This window comes from Nuphar pumila, chromosome 6, assembly GCF_984573655.1.
Source record: "Nuphar pumila chromosome 6, dmNupPumi1.hap1.1, whole genome shotgun sequence".
In the NCBI taxonomy this organism is placed as follows: Eukaryota; Viridiplantae; Streptophyta; class Magnoliopsida; order Nymphaeales; family Nymphaeaceae; genus Nuphar; species Nuphar pumila.
The window spans coordinates 2,157,806-2,178,848 of NC_143254.1; the positions used below are offsets into that span (position 1 = coordinate 2,157,806).

The 21,043-nt window shown below is 39.5% G+C and overlaps 1 protein-coding gene across 1 annotated transcript in view; it reads right to left on the reverse strand.

Moving 5' to 3' along the window:
• LOC149833647 (phospholipase D zeta 1-like) overlaps window positions 1-21,043 on the reverse strand; it is a 155,388-nt gene that overhangs the window by 102,444 nt on the left and 31,901 nt on the right. Inside the window, exons 7-9 of the mRNA XM_090009189.1 lie at window positions 8,634-8,807; window positions 1,539-1,781; window positions 1,338-1,454 (exon numbers count right to left, since the gene is read on the reverse strand). Coding sequence (XP_089865315.1) covers window positions 1,338-1,454; window positions 1,539-1,781; window positions 8,634-8,807 — 534 coding nt within the window. The remainder of the gene's footprint in view (window positions 1-1,337; window positions 1,455-1,538; window positions 1,782-8,633; window positions 8,808-21,043) is intronic.

The window sequence follows — 21,043 nt, forward strand, 5'->3', positions numbered from 1 at the left end:
TCAACAAAGATGTTTACAAATCGCAATCATGAACTTAGGCTGTTACATCCACAGAAAAACTGGAAGTATTTAGCAGCACCTTCCATGCATCTCATTAATTTGGGAAGAATGGCTCAAAAAGTGAATCTTTTAGAAAGAAAAGGCATAACCAAGGTTGTAAAAAGTGTATCGTAACAAGCATCCGACATGCCCAAATCACATTTTTTATTAAAAATCCAAAAAATTCAAGAAAATAAAAAATTTCTAAAAAATTGTAACACAAGAAACAATGATGAATTGCACAGGATAAAACCACAATATCACATATCAAACATTTGTGAGTTGCATAAGACATTGCAACACCCAATAATCAAGATAATATGCTATGAATGACATGCATATCTCACCCAAAAAAAATGTAAACTATGAAATGATATGCATATTAAAGAAATAAACAAAGCTAACAAATCACAACATTCATAATAGTGTGTGTTTACATAAACAAAAAAAAAACAGTGTCTTTCAATACTTAAAATTATTTCATAACAAAGTTTTCTTAAAATTCAAACAAAAATGAATTAGATAATGTCAATAATGATTATCATTATCATCTTTTTTTCTTGCAAAAAATCAACCTCAAATCACTCTCCAGCTCTTTAGGAATGAATATGAATTGGTTCTAAGGAGCCTTACATGTTAAAAAAAAATTAAATTGTGTATCATAAGATACGCCCCCGTATCTGGGTGTATCATAAGATACAAGGGTATATCGTAAGATAGACCCTGTATCAGTGTGATACACACCCGTATCGAGATACATGTGTGTATCGCATCGGAAAACCTAAAAATACAATACTTACTACATTGGTCATAATCATGAATAGGTTTCTAAAATTTTGAAGTCATTGAGATTTGAGAAGTAAAATGCTTCATTAGTTGGAATGAGAAATGACACTAAAGGTGCCAAAAGACCAAACAAACATGCCCCTTTCTGCACAATGATTAGAAAAAACTCCAAAAACAAGGCTAATTTCCTAGGAAAATCAGTAAAAAAAGGAAAGGACAACCATCTCAGGTTTACGAGATTACTTTCTTGCCAAGCCAAATTATTATGTTAATTTGGTTCAGATGACCTACCAATATGATTTGAACAGGCAAAACTTGGCCGGTGCATATCAATTTTACAAGTTTGGACCTAACGAACATCTTTAAACAACACAAGAAAGAATCCAAAGTAAATGTGCTTAAGATGCTTATTGTGAGTCTCTCAACGATACAGATGCTGGGAACATCAATAAAGCAAATGCTATGTGGCCTTACTCATGTACACAGGATCAACAAGAATTAGGGTCAGGTACCTGAACCCCTTGCTTAGCCTTTGCTTCCAGCAAAACATCAAGTCGAGAGGAGCCATGAACATTAAAAGGACGACGTAAGTATAGTTCTGGGCATAGCCACCAATCAGTAATGAAAATCTGCAGAGATCTTCCAGGGTAATCAGTGATCAACAAATCCACATACAAAAGATTAAAGACAAATTTCATAAAGTTTAAATAGACCTCTGATTTTGCTTTTTCAATCGACGATGCAATTGCTTCAAATGCTGCCTGACCATCAATAAACCATTGTGCTTGACTGCCATCTTCATTAAGACCCCTCAGAGGAGCAAAAGCACCAAATCTGTGAGAATGACACCAGCCTTCAGGTGGTCGTAAAGCAGCATCATTAATTGAAGCAACCCAGTCATGGACTTTAGCCTTATTATTGGTCCTCAACTTTATGGTCCTGTTCCCGCAAGACACCTTTTGAGAAGTTGCAATGTCGATTAGACATTCTTATATCAAACAAATGCATGCATCCATTAAACATGATTTTCCATTAAGCATTTCAACATGGGATCATTAACGAGCAAAAATTACTCCCAAAGCCTGAGGGCCTCTAATATGGCAAACAGTGGGGGAGGAAAGTGGACAAAAGTGTGACTAAAGTGCATAAAAATGTTGCAACAAAAAAAAATCTATTTGAAACATATGATAGATATAATAGTTCTCAAACTAATCATTTTTCCAATGTATATTGGAAAAATCAGAAGGTTGATTAGGATGTAGAAACCTTAAAGCTCAGTCTGCTCCTTCCTAGATAAATGCTAATGACTAGATGTATTAGTAAGAGTCCCACCTTCTTGAGGAATTGCAGGTATCTTGGCCGTCTCATCATGGAAAGTAGATGACTTCAAATGAAGTGGACAGTCTATTGTTGGTCTATATCAAGCATGTTCAGGCTAATAACAAACTAAATAAGAGAAGCTTTCATTGGTTATCTAGGTCGGAGTTTGAACCTCTCAACCCAAATATAAACATACATGAACATTTGATGCTTTGCTCATGCAGGAGGTTGAAGCAAATAAGCCCAATAGAGTCTGCTTTGTTGAACCATGAATCATTCCAGGTCACCACAACACCTGCCCAGTAGTAAATATAGCAGTAGAGTAGAACTATTTGGTTGATGCTAAATAGCATAGGTTCTTCCACCTAAACCATGCTATAAGTAGTGGACAACACACGAAATTCGGGTCCCAAGCCAGCTAGAACTTGCTGAATTTTGTCCTTCTCTAACACTTGACATCCAATTAACGCTAGCTTATCTGTAATGGACTTGATCTTGTTGAAATATTTCATAATAGACATGGATGCCTCATTCTTCAACATCTTAAATTCTCTTTTCAAATAAATGATCTTGGCGTCTGAAATTTGTGAGTAGGTCTGCTGTAATGTATTCCATAACGTCATTGTAGTGCAATCATCTGGAATTCTCACCAGTACCTCCTGAGATAGGGTCGAAGTGATGTACGCTACTAAGGCTTGATCCTTCTTCATCCAGTTGACAAAATCTGGATTCCTAATGGTCATCGTTGCAGTTACAGCCCCTTTGTCATCTTTAGCTTCCTGTATAAGAAACTCAGATGGAGCAATAACTGATCCATCGAGGTGACCAGCAAGATCCTGATTCCTAATAAAATGAATAATTTGTCTTTTCCAGGTAAGGTAGTTGGAGTTCAGTTTTTCATAAATTAATTGGCCAAGAAAGTTAGCAGAGATGGATCCTGAAGAGGAACTTGAATCCATTCCAGGTAAATAAAGAATCAACGCAAAAAAATAAAATAGGGCAACAAATAATTAAAGAAAATGAGATAATCAATAACCAAGATGCAAAAAATTAGCGACAGTAATTCGCAGCAATAACAGTCACGTCTTCTTTTTTTTGTTTGCAAAAAGGAACGTGAAGAGTAAATCTGATATGCCGCTGCAAATAGAATATCTTAATGACATCACGCATCAAGGTCAACTTGGAATCCCTTTTTTTTAATGACGCAAAACAAGAATCGTTGGCTTTAGATGACGTCAATCTGTTTTTCAGATCCGATATATTTTTCAGATCTGATAAATCGGGTTCGGCCAGAAAAATGCAACCCAAAACACAAACGAGACGAAATTTATAAAAGAGATTTCAAATCCAAGATCGTAAGGAGAAAAGAAAGAGTCAAGAATTATGCAGATCTGATTTGAAGGGGAAGAAATAATGAGAAAATAAAGATAAAGAGAGATTAGGGAATCAAGAAATATGCATATATGATTTAAGAATCAAGAACCAAGAGAAGAGATGCAGATTTGAGAGAAAACGAAAGAAAAAAGAGGAAGAGAAAAAAGAATAGAAGACTCAACTATTACCTGGAAAAAGAAAGATCGAATCTTGAAGGATATATTCACTTTACACTAAAATACATCTTTACTAAAATACCCTTATTAACACAAAATATAAGGGATCCCTCTCCTTAGACGAGGAAGTATCATTAAGCTCCTGACTCAACTCTTGTCGCAAGAGGGAGAGTGGTAAATGCCTCTTGCATCCTCCATGAGGATGCCTTTATAGCACATGCAATGAGCGAAAACCTGAGCGTCATCTGTAATGGCAAGGCAGTAACGAAATATTTGCAAAAGCAAGAGCCTGGGCGCAAAGCGCGACAGCAAAGTAAAGACATGTCAGAAAGTAAATGACAAGGATCGTGAAACCGCGTCCTTGAGTTAAATGTGTACTCATATAAATATATATATATATATTTATCCTTTTTAGTTAATTGAACTCAATTCAATTATCCAAGTCCTTCTTGCAATCTTCCCCTACCTTGGGGAGTTGCGAGCTTGTTGGCGTCTGCGGGTATAAGCGATTAACGGCTCAGGTAGCGAAGCGCGAGCGGGATCCATCGTACGAGCTGCAAAAGCCACAGTCTTAGCAAACTAACACCAAAAATAGAAGGTCAGGGGCACTGCCGCTGACCTGACGTGAAGGAAGCAGGGGCGGCGTGCCCCTGCGAACCTGCTGAACGTGAAGGAAGCAGGGGCTGCGAGCCACTGCTGACCTGTTGTCAACAACCACGGGGAGGCAGTGGGTTGCACCCCTGCCTGATGAAGGCAACGAGGGAGGTTGGGGCTTCGCCCTGCCTGCCGGAAGAGCAAAGAGGCAGGAGCGAGGCCCTTACCCGCTAGACACAAAGGGAGAGGCAGGAGGCTTCGCCCCTGCCTGCCGAATACGCAAAGAGGTAGGGGTTTGGCCCCTGCCTGTCGAACACACAAATAGGCAAGGGGTGAAGCCCCTGCCTGACGCAAGCGAAGAGGGAGCAGAGAGGGGGCTCGACCCCTCCCCCGAACAACGGCGTTGCAGGGAGGGGGGCTCGACCCCTCCCCTGCCGTAACAGGGAGTAGGGAGGGGCTCAACCCCTTCCCCTGCCGTAACACCGAGCAGGGAGGGGCTCGACCCCTCCCCTGCTGTTCGAGGTACCGAGGAACAGGGAGGAGGCTCGACCCTCCCTGTGGAAAATGGAAGCAAAGCCAAGGGGCGAAGCCCCCTGCCTGTCAAAGGAGTAGCAGAGCGAGAGAGAGGTAGGGGAAGGCACGGCAGAGGCCACTGGACTCTTGTCGGCCTTCCGGTGAATGCAGAGAAAGAGGGAGAGAGAAGAAAAACGAAAGAAGAAAGAGGAAAAGGGTGCATACCTGGAGGTCGTCGGAGGGAGGGTCGTCGGCGTGCGTGTGTCGCCAGAGGCCGCTGCTCGGCAAAAGCAAGGAGAGTGGGAGAGGCGGTGGATTGTCGGGCGATCTCCGACGAGCCGACGAGAGAGAGAAAGTGTCGAGGGCGAGAGAGAGTGCAGAGAGACACGAGAGAGCGAGAGGGGAAAGGGGTTTCTATTTGAAACCCCTCTCATGCCTTGTTGTCTTTAGAAGGCGCAAGGGAGGCGGTGCCTCTATTGGGTCCAAGTCCGGATCTGACCTGAATCCAAGTTTTTTTTTCGGGTTTTACAGCAAAGCACTATATGGTTTAAAACAAGCCCCCGAGGCTTGGTATGATAAATTTAACTCTGTAATGATAGAAAATGGGTTTTCAACCTGTTTCACTGACACTGCCTTATTTGTTAGAAAAAACAATGCAGGAATTATCATTCTGCTCTTATATGTAGATGATATGCTTATAACCGGAAGTGATTCTAAAGGGGTTAAAAGCATACAATCAATTTTAAAGGATAAATTTGAAATGTCTGATTTGGGATTCCTAACTTATTTTTGGGGTATTGAAGTAGCATACTCTCATAGAGGGTATTTTTTGTCTCAAACTAAGCTTGCCTCTGAGATTATTGACAGGTCAGGTATTACAGATGACAAGGTTTGTGAAACTCCTGCTATAGTGGGAGCCAAAATGAAGATTGATGATGGTATTTCTCTCTCCCATCCCACCCCTTATAGACAGCTTGTGGGATCATTGATTTATCTAAGTATTACTAGACCAAATATTTCTCATGCAATTCATACTGCAAGTTAGTTTCCACATGCACCAACATCGGTTCACATGAGTGTCATCTTGCGGATCGTATAATACATAAAGGGTACTCTAAACAAGGGAGTATTTTTATCCTCCTCTTCTGAATTAAAATTAATTGCTTATACTGACTCTGACCGGAGAGGTGACCCAAATAATTGTCACTCCACCATTGGTTTTTGTGTATTCTTAGGAGACTCGTTGATCTCATGGAGATGCAAGAAGCAGCAAAAAGTGTCTCTATCAACTACTGAAGGTGAATATCGAGACATGGCAACTACTACCATGGAAATTGTATAGATGCATCAGCTGTTAGAAGACATGGGGATCAATGTTGAAGGGCCCACCAAGCTATATTGTGATAGCAAGAGTGCAATTTATATTGCCAAAATTCATATATTTCATGAACGGACTAAACACATTGAGATGGACTGTCACTATATTCGTGAAACATATCTCGGAGTTATAGATCTTCCATATGTAACTTCAGAATATCAGTTGGCAGATTTCTTCACCAAAGCTCTATGTTCTCCACAATTCAACTTTCTTTTTGGCAAACTTTCGGTCATCATGCCTTAAGTTTGAGGGGGGTGTTAAATTGTAATCCATTATCATTGTAATGTCCATATATATTTTTTATATATATATAAAGAAAGATACATATACATATATATATATATATAATATATGTATTTAACTTATTATATATATATATATCAGTCATAGGGGTATTTTAGTCTTTTTTATTTTTTGGTAGATTCAATTTGGAATGTGCATGTAATTCTTTTTTATTTTTTACTTTTTCTTTTTTAGTTTTTTATTTTTTTCTTTTTGGATTGCCTTGGTAGGGTCCCAATATGATCGTTGGGCCCCTCCAACGATCACATTTGTGACCGTTGGAGAGGCTCCAACGGTCACATTGGGGCCTCTCCAAGGCCCCCTTTTGTGTTATAAATAGGGGTCTTCTCCCCTTTGTAAAGCATTCTTTTTGGAGCTTATGCTCTCCAAATACTTCAATACAAATGCCTTATTTTTATGCTTGTGTGCATTTGTGAGTTTTGGTAGATTGTGCCTTTGTGCACAAGTGTTGTAAAGAGTTCTTGTTGTGCATGTGTGCACGTGCTTATCGTCAAGAATATTAAGGTCTTGATCATAGTATCTTGTTGAAGATACTTTTACAATCTCTACCAAGAATGCAATCTGTGAGGATTAAGTTACAGATATTTTTACAAAGCCTATTGCCAGGTCCAGTTTCTCAAAATGTTGTGGCAAGCTGAGCAAGATTGATATCTATGCTCCAGCTTGAGGGGGAGTGCTAAGATAAGTGGACCTCTTTAGAATTTATCTATTCTTAAGACTGTTTTGATATTTTATGAATAATGAGGGACCTAAATGTAAATTTATTCCTTTGGCTAATCTCTAGTTAAACTAAAAGAGATTAGACCTAATTAGAAAAAATAAGACATCTCTCTCTCTCTCTCTCTCTCTCTCTCTCTCTCTCTCTCTCTCTCTCTCTCTCTCTCTCTCTCTCTCTTTTGTTTGCCGGTTTACAACCATTATATCATCTTATTAGAAAAACTACCTAAAATCATTTAATAGAATAACCAAAAACACATACAATCAATAAAAATGCAAAACCTTTAAAAACTACAAATTCATAAGTTTATTTTGGAGTTTGAATACAAAGCATTGAGATAAAAAAATTTGTGCAGCAATTGATGTGTAACTCATCACACGTGTTACAATTCTAAGAAACTTAAACTAAACCTAACAATATAATCAACTATTGTATGATACCTTTAAACAATATGAAATGTACAAGAGTAGAAAATGTTACTATATATATACATATATATATAGAAAGAGAGAGAGAGAGAGAGAGAGAAAGTATCGTCGAATGCCCCATCACCAGACAGGGATGTCAGACAATCCCCCACCGCTAATCATGCATGATCAACAGCGAAAAAACTTTTTCTGCAAAAGTGGTCTTTAGCAGGGGTCATGACCGCCGCTAAAGGCCATATGAGTAGACACGTGGAGCGCTACCATGTGTCCGCTGGTTTGACACAGTAATGTCGTTCGACATTACTCATGTCTCTCTTTATATATACACATATCATATGCTAACAAAACAACATCTAACAACACATACTATTCAAGAATTCAGCAAGTTGAAGTTTTGAACAAATGTAGCTATATAATGAAACATAGAACAAACAATTGCAATTGAGACAGAGCATAACAAACCAACATGCATATAGAAAAACACATCAAACTAGATATGGTAATTCAAAAAAATAAAATTGTTGCAATCAAAACAATAAGAGTAAAGTCAAAGTCATGTGCATGTATATTCTATAAATTATGTTAATATATGCATTTATTTGAGATGAACAAGAGAAAAAGAGGAGCTTGTAGCTGCATTATACAAAATCACACTACAAATGATGAGGAACTAGAATTCCTATATACAAGAAACTGAATTCCTCAACTTAGGAATTAAAATTCTAATGAAAATAAAAACTCAGCCTTAGGAATCGGGATTCCATGGGTGTGAATCAGGATTCCCATCACATGGGAACCGTAAATCCCTTGTTGGGGAATTACGATTCCCATGCATAGGAAGCGTGATTCCACACCGCTTCCGGTTCCTGCTTCTTGGGAATCGCAATTCCCACCGTATAGTAGTGCTTCCAGTAACTATGGTTTGAACTTCTCTGATCACTCAAAAATGGTTATGAACACTAGTTTTTTTCCCAAAAAAGAGCAGAAAGTGCAAGAAGACTCACAATGAACCCATAACGCAAAGGATTTCGCTCCTTTATCGCTTTTGCAAGAGAAGCTCTACCCTCAGCATTACCATCAGAAGGTGGAAGTACATCGAACACAACTATATCCAAAAGCTTGGCATCAAAAGGATCTTCCAAAAGAGCTAAGAATCCGGGTTTCAAAACTGCCCACACCTAAAAGAAGCAAGGCATCAGCACAATATAAATCACAAACACAATGTGTGCATATGAGAGCAAGAAAGCAAATACTAGAAAAAAAAGGAAATTACTGTCTATCGCTATAATCCTAAATCACCCCTAATAAAAATATGCAAAATACACGATACATGAAAACCTTTTTCCCATTCAATTTGTTCATTCAGTTATATTCTACTCAACCTAGGGAATAAACATTTGAATACCTTAGGAAAAATTTACTAAAACTATACAGCTCTTCTATGATTTATTCAGCAGACAAAAAGGCAAGAATTACTAAACAAACTGAAATTCATAACTCTTGCTAATTCAAATATGAGATTATCATGTGACGACCATGAAGCAACTTTTTTCTTCAGCAACAAACTATGTAGTTATAACATCAAACAACACCTAGGCCTTGTTAAGATGGATGTATTCTTTGGCGTATGTGGTTATATATATAATATATTTATTTATATATAATATATATAGTTATATATATTATATATATCTTAGTCAACCTAGGTTGACTAAGTTCTAGCCGTTGGAGGCTAATCCAATGGCTAGAACAGCTAGAAGGCTCCTTCTCTCCTTTAAACTCTCTCTCTCTTCTCCAATGTTTTAAAACTCGGTGACTCGGCTAACTCGGCTCGGCCCTCCAGCGAGTCAACCCGACAAGCTTAACTCGGGCTGCGAAGACTCGGCTGCTGACTCGGGCGAGTTCTGGGATGTTTGAAATTTGATTTTTTGGGTATTTCACACACACACATATTCACTCTTGTACTGAATAATACATCTTTCCCATGGACTGTCAGGAAAGATCTTTTTGAACAAATAACTGTTATAGTATATAAATCAAACAACAAAGCATTCTAGTCTATAAACCCAATTAACAAAGAATTCTATGCATCTAAAAGCAGGGATTTCTTTCAAGACACATATGGAGATTGGAGAGTTAGGACCTAAGGATTCCTTATCTGAATATCATATATTACTTTACATACAACTTCATAAAAAAAAACTCAGCCTCTATAACTAACAATGCCCCATCACCACCCTTTCATGGACCACTAGAGGTCCAAGGCAACTTCTAGTTTTCCACTTTATGTTCTTGTAAATGATAGTTTATCTTATACAATGATACTTTTCCCCAGTCTGTAGCATTTGGTGCAACTTCTGGGCCATTTTACCACCATCATTTGTCTCTGTTTCTGCTCTTTGTCTAATTGGAATCGCTTTTATTTAAGAGTTGGGCATCATGAATCTAAGGCCTGCAGCAATTTCACTTTTCCTAACCTCTAATCTTAGGCATTGGAAATTTTATTCTATCTTCTTTCGAGTTGCTAATAGTTGTTTGAATTCTTTCAAGGTGATGCATGGTGCAAAAAATTTGTCCAACTCCATTATGTGTTCTTTGTTTTTCCAAAATAATGAATCTCTTAACTCAGACCTGCCATTCTCTGTATATTGCATGATCCAAGTGACTGCAATCCATAATCACACAGAATAGCAGTGCCATTGGGATCATGTAGTTCCCAAGGGCTATGAAGGTGTTGGCGTGATGAATCACTCTTGTACTGAATAATACATCTTTCCCATGGACTGACAATTTATATATTGTTTTTCTTTTAAAATCACAAGTTAACAAAACCCGGTCTGAGTCACCGAGTTGACCCGCCGAGTCACGAGTCAATAAAGAACGATTCGAGTCCCGAGTCACTGGGTTTTAAAACCTTGCTCTCCTCCCTTCTTGTGTTTATATATATGGGTGGGTGGGTGCCTTTGTAAAGTGAGAGAGTGATGGATAGTTTTTAGGCTTTTGAGTGCTTGAGTGTTTGTAGTGAGGTTGTTTGTAATTTTGCATGTTTTTTGTATTATTTAAATTTCATACTTAATGAAATATTCATTTTAGAATTTTTGTATTCCATTGTTACTTCTATGGTGAGTATGTATTCAAATACATTGTATTTTTTGTTCTTGGTATCCATTCCGGAGTGCATCGAGGTTCGTGCCATTTTTATGACATGGTATCAGAGCAAGGCATCATGGTCTTAGAAAAGATTTGTATGGTATGCATTCAAGGTTCTCGCATTTCGGTACATATCTTTGGCCCCTTTAGTTTCATATGTATGGTAGGTATTTTTAAAAGATTATATTAAAATATTTTTTTAAATTAGGATTTGTTGTATTTTGATATATAAAGTATATTTTTTAGATTATGGATATGTACGTTGAAAAATTATATTTTACAAAAGTATGTGCTTACTTATATTCTTATGTGTCTCATGTTTTTCAAAATACTAAAGTTTATGTTGTATTTCTCCCTTGAATATCTATTAACGCATGTGTATTCTTGTTCTTAAGCTCATATATGTGTATATATGGCTTATCTTTGATATTTTTAGTGTATAATGATGTTTCCTTAATAATTTTAATTATGTGACTAAGCATGATTTTTTTTGTAAACTTAAGATTATGAATCTTAGAAATTTTTCGCATAATATTGTCTCTAGTGATAACATGGATATTTTTCATGTGCATATAAGGTCCTTCTATCATTATGTGAATGTTTTATTCCATGTATGTTTAAGTGATATTGCCTTTTTTTGAAAAATGTCTTATTGAGTAAAAATTATTCTCAAGTTGATGGCTTGTGTATAGTTCTTGCATTATATTCCTAGGTATATGCTACAAGTAGTCTATATAATTATTGTTGAATGGAATAATTATGATGTCATCATGAATGCATAAAATAATTTTGAACATATTATGCATTTTTGTGTGCATTTGTTAGTGAATAAAAATTATATGTTTTTCATGTTGTGAGTGTTCTTCTAAGCCCCCAAGTGGCTATTGTGCTTATGCCCTATTTGTGGGTTTGTTTTTGCCTCTTGTTTGAGGTGTCTGAGTACTTGTGCACTTTTGAAACTCTTAGAAGATTCTTGTGCATTGTGGTATTTTATTATATGCTCCTTGGAAATCTTATATTTGTTGCATTGTGATAAAATTTCTTATGTGACGTGTGGGTTCATAATTAGTGATAGTTATGCATGCTATTGAATCTCTAAATATATGGTGATTTATTTGTTCTTTAAGAATCTCTATATATGTTTTTGCCCTCTTTAATGGTGTATGTCTTTGTTGTATCATAAGTAGACTTGCTTGTATTAATCATGCATATGATTGCATCAATTGATATCGTATTGTGCATATGATTGCACTATATTCATTCTAAGGTTTCATTTACCTTTATTAGATTTGATTTGAATTTTTTTTTTTTTAAATTGGTTCCTATATATGAACCCACTTTTTGGAAATTGATTTCCTTGGGTATGTACTGAATTTTATATAATGCATTATTTGTTTTTGGCCTTGTTGTTATTGGGTCAAAGTTAACCGTTAAGGTAAGTTATGTGTGCACCTCAAGTCATCTTATCAATTTAGATTCTCAAGTTTTTAAGTGATGTATCGTCATTTACCTTGGGTTTGATCGATGGTTGATTGGCTTATGAACTCATTGTTGTTGAAAATCCGAGTTGGTCGTTGGGGTGAGTTGTGTGTGCACCTCATGTCATATTGTCATTTTAGGTATGTGACTAACTGCAAGGTGATTGACCTTGGTTTCTATGAGTGTGTCTTACCACTCATTTGTTTGTGTGGTCATTGTCACAATATTGGATGCTTGATATCTTGCTTTTCTGTGATGGTTATTATGTTTTTAAAGCATGGAGTTTTGAAAGATTGATATTTTTATTCTTCTTAATGGCATTAGTTTCTTTTCATTACAAGCTCTCTTACCTCTTTTGTTCTCACATATTATGCCTCGTATCTAAGTGTCAGTATATGTAGACAAGAGATGTTTGTTCACACTTTTGTGTGTTTGTTTTGCCCATAAGTGGCATTGAGATAATACTCTTGTTCCAGTGGCTGATACACTTATTTTGAGTGTCATTATAAGTAGACAATATATGTTTTTCACACTTTTATATGTTTGTTTTGCCCATAAGTGTCATTTTAATTATATTCTTGTTCTAACAGCTGATACACTTATTTTGAGTGTCATTATATGTAGACAAGAGATGTTTATTAACACTTTTGTGTGTTTATTTAGCCCACAAGTAGCATTGTGATTATACTCTTGTTCTAGTAATTGATATACTTATTTTGAGTGTCATAATATGTAGACAAGAAATGATGTTTTAACTGTGGTGAGTTATGTGCACTTATTGGTTATGCTCTTGTTCTAGTCGCCGATACACTTGTTTTAAGTGTCATTTTATGCAGACAAAAGATGTTGGTTATTCACACTTTTTGCGTGTTTTTTAGCCCTTTAGTGGCATTGTGGTTATGTTTTTGTTCTAGTAGCTGGTACACTTGATTTTTTTGAGATTTGGAGGTCTAGTGAGGTGATTGCTTGTGATGTACGAACTATTCTTGAAATATATTATTCATTGTATTATATGGAATTTTTTTTAAATTTCTTTGTAATTTTTCAAAACTCATTTACTCTTATGAGAAATGGTTATTGAAATCTTTTCATGCATTTTGCATTAAATATGCTTTAGTTGCATGATCAAGGATATTTTAAATTTGTTTCATGATTGATTGTCTTTCGTGTTTTGCATAACTTTAATTAATGTTTTCTAAGCATTTGTTAACGAAGGATATATTATTTTTACCTTGTGAGTTGTTTGTGTGTTTTCCCGTAGTTCATAAGTGACCACTATTGTATTGATATCTCATTGTAGCCTTTGTGGTATTTCTTTGAGATATTGTTCGTTTCATTAGTTCGTTTTCTAAGCATGTGTTCTTGAAAGATTTTCATTGTTATCTTTTAAAATTGGTCCATAAGTGACATTTTTTAGTTGTATGGCTAATATTGCTTCTAAAATGAAATTGATCTATGTGTATTTGACTTTTCTTAAATCTTTATTGAGTGATTGAAATCATTTCTTATCTTTCACTGTGTAAAAATGATTTATTATTTATACTTCTTTGTAAATTATTTCTTCATAGTATTGATAATGTTGAAGATACATATATGTTATATATATATATATATATATATATGTGTGTGTGTGTGTGTGCATGATTTCATAAATGATTAAAGTGATTAATGACTATCGTGTTTGAAATTAATGATTTTCAAAATTAATTCTTATTTTAAATGATTTTAGAAAATACTAAATCAGCTTATTAAATATTTTTTGTATATTATATATTTGTGTATGTGATCATCTTCTCTGCATAATATATAACTAATATAGTTATCCTTTGAAATCTTCTTATGATATATATGTGTATAGTTGGGATGTTTTGTTAGCTCTATTTAGAGGTTTTCAAGATTTGATGATATTAAAGATTTTTTGTGTAATGGAGCATATGAAAGAGCACCCTCTAAAGAATTACCAAACAGAAGAACTTGATGAAGTCTATGGAGACGTTTTATATAATGGGTTTCTTCTTTTGTAATTTCAAACTTTCAGTGAGTCGATGTAAGTTTGAGGGGGGGGGGGGGGGTTAAGAAGGAGATATTCTTTGGTGTGTATATATATACCATGTATATATAATATATATCTTCATATATAGTATGTATATATATATAATATATATAGTTATATATATTATATATATCTTAGTCAACCTAGGTTGACTAAGTTCTAGCCATTGGATGTAAAAACCAAAAAAAAAAATTTAGATTTGGGTCGGATCCAGACCCGGACCCAACTGAGGCATTGCCTCCCTCGCTGTCTTTTAAAGACAACGAGAAAAAGGGGGGGCGGTTCTCGAAACCTCCCTTTCCCCTTTTCCGCTCTCTCGTCTCTCTCTCCCCCGACCGCCTCTCACACTCCCTCGTTTCTGCTCGCCGACGAACCACCACCACCGGCGATCCTCTCTGGCAAGCCAGTCCAGAGCCCCCTGTCATCACCTCCCGTTGGCAGGGGGACTCCTCCCCTCTGCCTCTCTCTTTGGGTAGACCGACAGGGGGGCAGAGCCCCCTGTCATCGCCTCTCGTCGGCAGGGAGACTCCTCCCCCCTGCCTCTCTCTTTGGGTCAACCGACAGGGGGCGGAGCCCACTGTCGTCGCCTCTTGTCGATAGGGGGACTCTCCCCCCATGCCTCTCTCTTTGGATCGACCGACAGGGGGGCAGAGCCCCCTGTCGTCGCCTCTCATTGGCAGGGGGACTTCCCCCCTGTCTCTCTTTGGTTTGACCGACAAGGGAGCAGAGCCCCCTGTCGTTGTTCTTTTGCGTCAAGCAGGGAAGGGCAGAGCCCCCTGCCTGTGTCTTTTCTTCGGTCGGTGGGCACAGTGGGAGGATTGGGTCCCTTTTCGTCGCCCTATGCTTGCAGGGTAGGGGAGGGTCGAGCCCTCCCTGTGTTCTGTTTCTGCACAGGAGGGGCCAGACCCCCCCCCCTCTTCCCTTTTTTTTCCTACGCTTCTGCTTGGCAGACAAGGGCTCGTCCTCTGTCTTTGTTTCTTTTTGCAGGACAGAACAGAGTCGTCGTCGCTGCACTTTTGCAAAGATGGCAGAGGACCGAGCCCCCTAGCCATCTTTGCCTCTGCCACCGTTTGTCACCCGCATCTAGCAAGCCCTGACAGGAGCCCTTTATTGTTCTATCTGCCTTGTTGACTCCTTGTTTCTCGCTCGCAGCCCCTGCTTCTTGCGCTTATAGCAGGTGCGCAAGGGCACAATGCCCCTGCCTCTGCTTCCTTCACATTAGGTCAGCGGCGGTGTCCCTGATCTTCTATTTTGGTGTAAGCTTGTTAAGATTATCGTTTTTGCAGCTTGTACGACGGATCCCGCTCGCGCTTCGCGATCCGAGCCGTCAATCATTTACACTCGCAGACGTCAGCAAGCTTGCAACTCTCCAAGGTAGGGGAAGATTGCACGGAGGACTTGGACAATTGAATTGAGTTCAATTAACTAAAAAGGACAAATGAATAAATATATATACAAATATATATTTACACGATTACACATTTAACTCAAGGACGCAGTTTCGTGATCCATGTTCTTTACTTTTGTCATGTTTTCCTTTTTTCTGCCGCGTTTTGCGCCCAGACTCTTGCTTTTACAAATGCTTTGTTACTGCCTTGCCATTACAGATGACGCTCAGGTTTTCGCTCATTGCATACGCTTTTGAGGCATCCTCGTGGAGGATGCAAGAGGCATTTACCGTTCTTCCTCTTGCGACAAGAGTTGAGTCGAGAGCTTAGCGATACAGCATTGTCTAAGGAGAAGGATCCTGGCTCTTCGAGTACGCAGTCCTGCATAGTAGACTTGAGATTTAAGGAGATGCGTAAAAGCATCAAAAACTGCCCAAATCGAAGCATTTGGAAGGATGTGATTGGTTGGTTCTGTTCGTCTTTTCGACATATCTCGGGTAACCCCGAATTGAGGCTTAAGTGAACTTTTTAGCGAAAGGTTCTGTTGAGAAACTCGTATCCCGTCTATCGAGGTCGGTATCGAGTCATACGAGACAAGTAAATACCCCGATAAGCAGATGAGATTCTAGAATATCGCATGCCAAATGCTGGCACAAGCTGCTGACTTGTTTAAAAGATAAAGAATGTCAAAAGTTTGAGAAACATTATATCTTTGTGAAACACTTCTGTTGAGGTTCCTATTGAGGAACTACACCCCTTTCATCTTAGAGTACTTGTAGTCGTACACTACACACTAGTACTGCGATAATCGGATGAGATGGTTGTGCGACCTCGAATAGTGTTAAATGCACAATGTTGTAATCACTTAAATGGTGATTGATCGCCTTCACAGGCTAGATGCTCGAGTGGTTTAAAGACACTAGCATTGGATGGGTCGTTAGTTAAGCAACACCTAACGCATTCATTTGCTTCTTGTCGTCTATCAAGGAAGAGGACGGAGCGGTACAAAACTCCAATGGACAGGTTGTTAACAACCACCCCACGGGCAAAGATCCGGCCTCTCCAGTCATTGGAGTTAGGGGAAGGGACTACCAGACATTATCCTAGGTGGTAGATCTCATGGACTTCTGTAGAAGTTGGATGCATCCGTTGCCACTTACCTGCCTTTAGGGAATCCTCTCTCGGCTAAAGTCGTCCCCTCAGGAGCGGACTCAGCTAGCTATTCGGGTTATTGAAAATACATAGAATAACATACGCCTGAACCAGTCTCAGTTGTTTCTACGTTTTGCCTGTGCGTACCCGTAGGCCATTAATATTGAAACATAAAGTCTGTTCATATTGATTGATGGGTCATGAGACTTGCTAGTTGTGTGGTAGTTCACAGCTTACGATCAAATGAATCGTCATGCTGCGTTTTGACAGTTGCACAGCTTACTTGCTTGCACTGCTTACTTGTGTTGCACTACTTACTTGCTTGAACGGCTTACCTGTTTGCACTGCTTACTTGCTTGTACGGCTTACCAGATTGCACAGCTTACTTGCTTGAACTGCTTACTTGCTTGAACTGCTTACTTGTTTTGCACGGCTACTTGTTCAACTGCATATCTGCTTTAAACTACTTAGCATACTGAATTAAATGCTCTTAATTCAGTTTCTTGTAGTCTCTCTTGTGCACCTAATAGTTTTTCGCAAAACTAACTCATTCTATGGGTACAGGTGATGATTAGGTACACCACGGGCGATGGCGCGATTGCAATATGGCTTCAAGACTTTCTTCTTCCTACTCTTAGCTCGCGTCCTGGACGTTTTTGGGTTTGGTAACGGATTTTCTTTTGAGACATCCGAATTTTGTACTATTTGGAAACTTCTTTTAATGGAAATGGATTTTCCAAGTGTCTTGCAAGTAGCATGGATTGTGCGTTTTGGTTCTTTTAGCTAACGTGCCCAAAGTTGTCTGCTTGCCTTTCTGAATTTAACAAAAAGAATAGCCCCTGCCTGATGTCGGGAAAGAGGAAGGGGGCTGCCCCTGCCAGCCGAAAAGCAAAGCGGCAGGGGCTAGGCCCCTGCCCGTTAGCCACAAATGGGGAGGCAAGGGGCTTCGCCTACCGAATACGCAAAGAGGCAGGGGCCTGACCCTTGCGTGACGAACACGCGAACAGACAGGGGGCGAAGCCCCTGCCTGATGCCAGAGAAGAGGGAGCAGGGAGGGGGCTCAACCCCTCCCCTGAACAACGGGGGTGCAGGGAGGGGCTTGACCCCTCCCTTGATGGAAAAAGGGGAACAGAGAGGCGCTTGACCCCCTCCCCTTCCGTAATAGGGAGCAGGGAGGGGCTCGACCCCTCCCTTGCTGTAAAAGGGAGCAGGGAGGAGGTTGGGGCCCTCCCCTGCTAAAGATGGTGCAAAGAGGGGGTTTGACCCCTCCCTTAGCTGCAGGAAGAAAAGGGAGGGTTTGGCCCCTCCCCCGCCAAAAGGAGATGCAGGGAGGGGGACCGACCCCTCCCCCGCCAAATACGGCACGCAAGGAGGGGCTCGACCCCTCCCCTGCAAACAGAGACATCGGGAGGGGGGCTGGGCCCCTCCCCCGCAAAACACATCGCAGGGAGGGGGCTCTGCCCTCCCCTACGATTTAAGGCAACAAGGAGGGGGCTTTGCCCCTCCCTTGCGATTGAGGGAGGCAAGGAGGTGGCTAAGCCCCTCCCTGCGCAAACGGAGAGTGAGGGAGAGAGAGACGAAAAGAAAAGGAGACGAAGGACGAGGGAAAAGAAAAGGGGAAGAGGAAGGAGGGGGGGTCGCCTGCACTGATCCTGATAGCAAGAGGGACATGAGAGGTGAAGGTGGTCACCTGAAGGTTGCCGGACGGGAGGTCGCCGGTGGCGGTGGGTTGTCGTGGAGGTCTCTGGCGAGCAGAAATGAGAGAGACAGAGTCGGGACGAGAGGGTGAGAGAGAGCGAAAGAGCATAGGGGAAGGAGGTTTCGAGAAACCTCCCCCCTTTGCCTCGTTGTCTTTAAAAGGCACGAGAGGTGGTGCCTCCATTGGGTCCAGATCTGACCCGAATCCAAGTTATTATTATTATTTTTTCGGGTTTTACACTCTCTCTTCCCCCTTCTTGTGTCTATATATATGGGTGGGTTGATTCTAGCCGTTGGACTAGCTCGAACGACTAGAAGTCTCCTCCTATACTTTAAACTCTCTCTCTTCTCCCTTGTGTCTATATCATAGTCACCAATATCGCCGATATTTTGAAAATATCGTGTTATTATCGGCAACTTCAAGGTTGTCGATTGTAACGCCCCAAAATTTCAAACTTGCGAACCTTTCAGAAAAACAGGCAAGAAACTAGAAAAAATCTCTTTCCTTAAGAGTTTGTTTATGAAATCAGTGGAAGACTATTCTTTTGTTAAATTCAGAAAGGCTAGCATACAACTTTTGGCGAGTTAGCTAAAAGAACCAAAACTCACAAAATTCGAATATCCCAAGGAAAATCCGTTACAAAACCCAAAACGTCCAGAACGCGAACTAAGAGCAGAAAGAAGAAAGTCTTGAAGCTATCTTGTCATCGCCCGTGGTGTACCTAATCATCACATGTACCCATAGAATGGGTTAGTTTCGCGAAAAACTAGTAGGTGCACAAGAGAGACTATAGAAAACTAAATTAAGTATATTTAATTCACCAGGTTAGGCAGTTTAAAGCAGATATACAGTTAAACAGGTAAGCAGTTCAAGCAAGTAAGCAATGCAGAACATGTAAGCAGTTCAAGCAAGTAAGCAATGCAACTGTCAAACACATCATGACGATTTATTTGATCGTAAGTTGTGAACTACCACGCAACAAGCTTGTTTTCGTTCGTAAAATGCGGTCTCTGCATTTAATCATTATTAGGTCATCGTTTATCGCTCTCACAATTTCTAACAAACTCTTTGTCCTGAACAGCCTTAATTTATTCTCATCTCTCAAGGTCTTACGAGGCCAACTGTCACCTGTTATGACTCACTTAAGGCGTCATGCGTTTTCAAAAAAACCCACCCTTCCATAGAAGGTCCAAAGCATGATCTAAAATCAATAAAGATCTTATTCTCACATCTGGGTTCAGCATATAATCATGCTAAAACAGAAAGTCAAATCTATAGATTCATAACTGGCTATCTCAATCAATCTCAGAAGATCATCAAAGCTCACCATAACTTTTTATGGTAATCAAAGCTCACAAGCTCCACGTCGGATCACTAGGTCCGAGAAATGTACGACCTCACGAGGAATTACCGTCCTAGATGGTATACCTGGTCTTTTACAACACACTTCCTCACAAGAGTTCACCGTCTTTGCGACTACCCGCTCGTGAACAGTGTACATCCTCACAGAGATTTTACCGCTCTAGTTGAGTCACCTGGTCTTGAAAATGTACAACCTGACAAGGAATTACCGTCCTAGATGGTATACCTGGTCTTGGACAACACACTTCCTCACAAGAGTTCACCGTCTTTGCGACTATCCGCTCTTGGACAGTGTACCTCCTCACAAAGATTCTACCGCTCTAGCCGGATCACCTGGTCTTGAAAATGTACAACCTCACAAGGAATTCCACCTTAGATGGTATACCTGGTCTTGGACCATACACTTTCTCACAGGAGTTCACCGTCTTTGCGGCTACCCGTTCGTGGACAGTATACATCCTCACAGAGATTCTACCGCTCTAGTCGGGTCACCTGGTCTTGATCACACACGCCCTCGCAGATAATCCTTTGGAGATCAGGTCCTCAACAGATGCTATATTCAATGAAAATAATTGCTAAATCAAGCAAGAAAAACAGAACTAACAGAACTAACCAACGTGTCGTAGAGTAAGCAAAACTCTAGTAAAGCAACCAACTAAATACAAGTGCAGTAAAGACCATAGTGTTAAACAAGCAACTATAACAATCCAACTAAATAAGACAAGCATTCATAACAACAAAGTAACTGAATAAGACAAGCATTCATAACAATGCTCGCAATACATACAATTATTATTAATTGGTTCAGTCCATCTGCAAGTAACTACATTAATCATAAGGTATAAACCATTGCATCGCAAGCCATTCATAAGTTAAACATGATAAGCAATTATACGGCAGCAGTTATATCACAATATGTAAGCAACTTATAAGACAAGCGGCCACATCAATCCTAGTTGCCACCAGTTTGTAGATTACAAGTTGTATGCAATCACATCAATCATAAGAGATGCAAGCCAAAGTGTTACATTACAATAAGCACCAAGCAGGTCTCACGACCCATCAACTAGCGTGAACAGACTTTATGTTTCGATATTACTAGCCTGCGGGTACGCGCAGCCAAAATGTAGA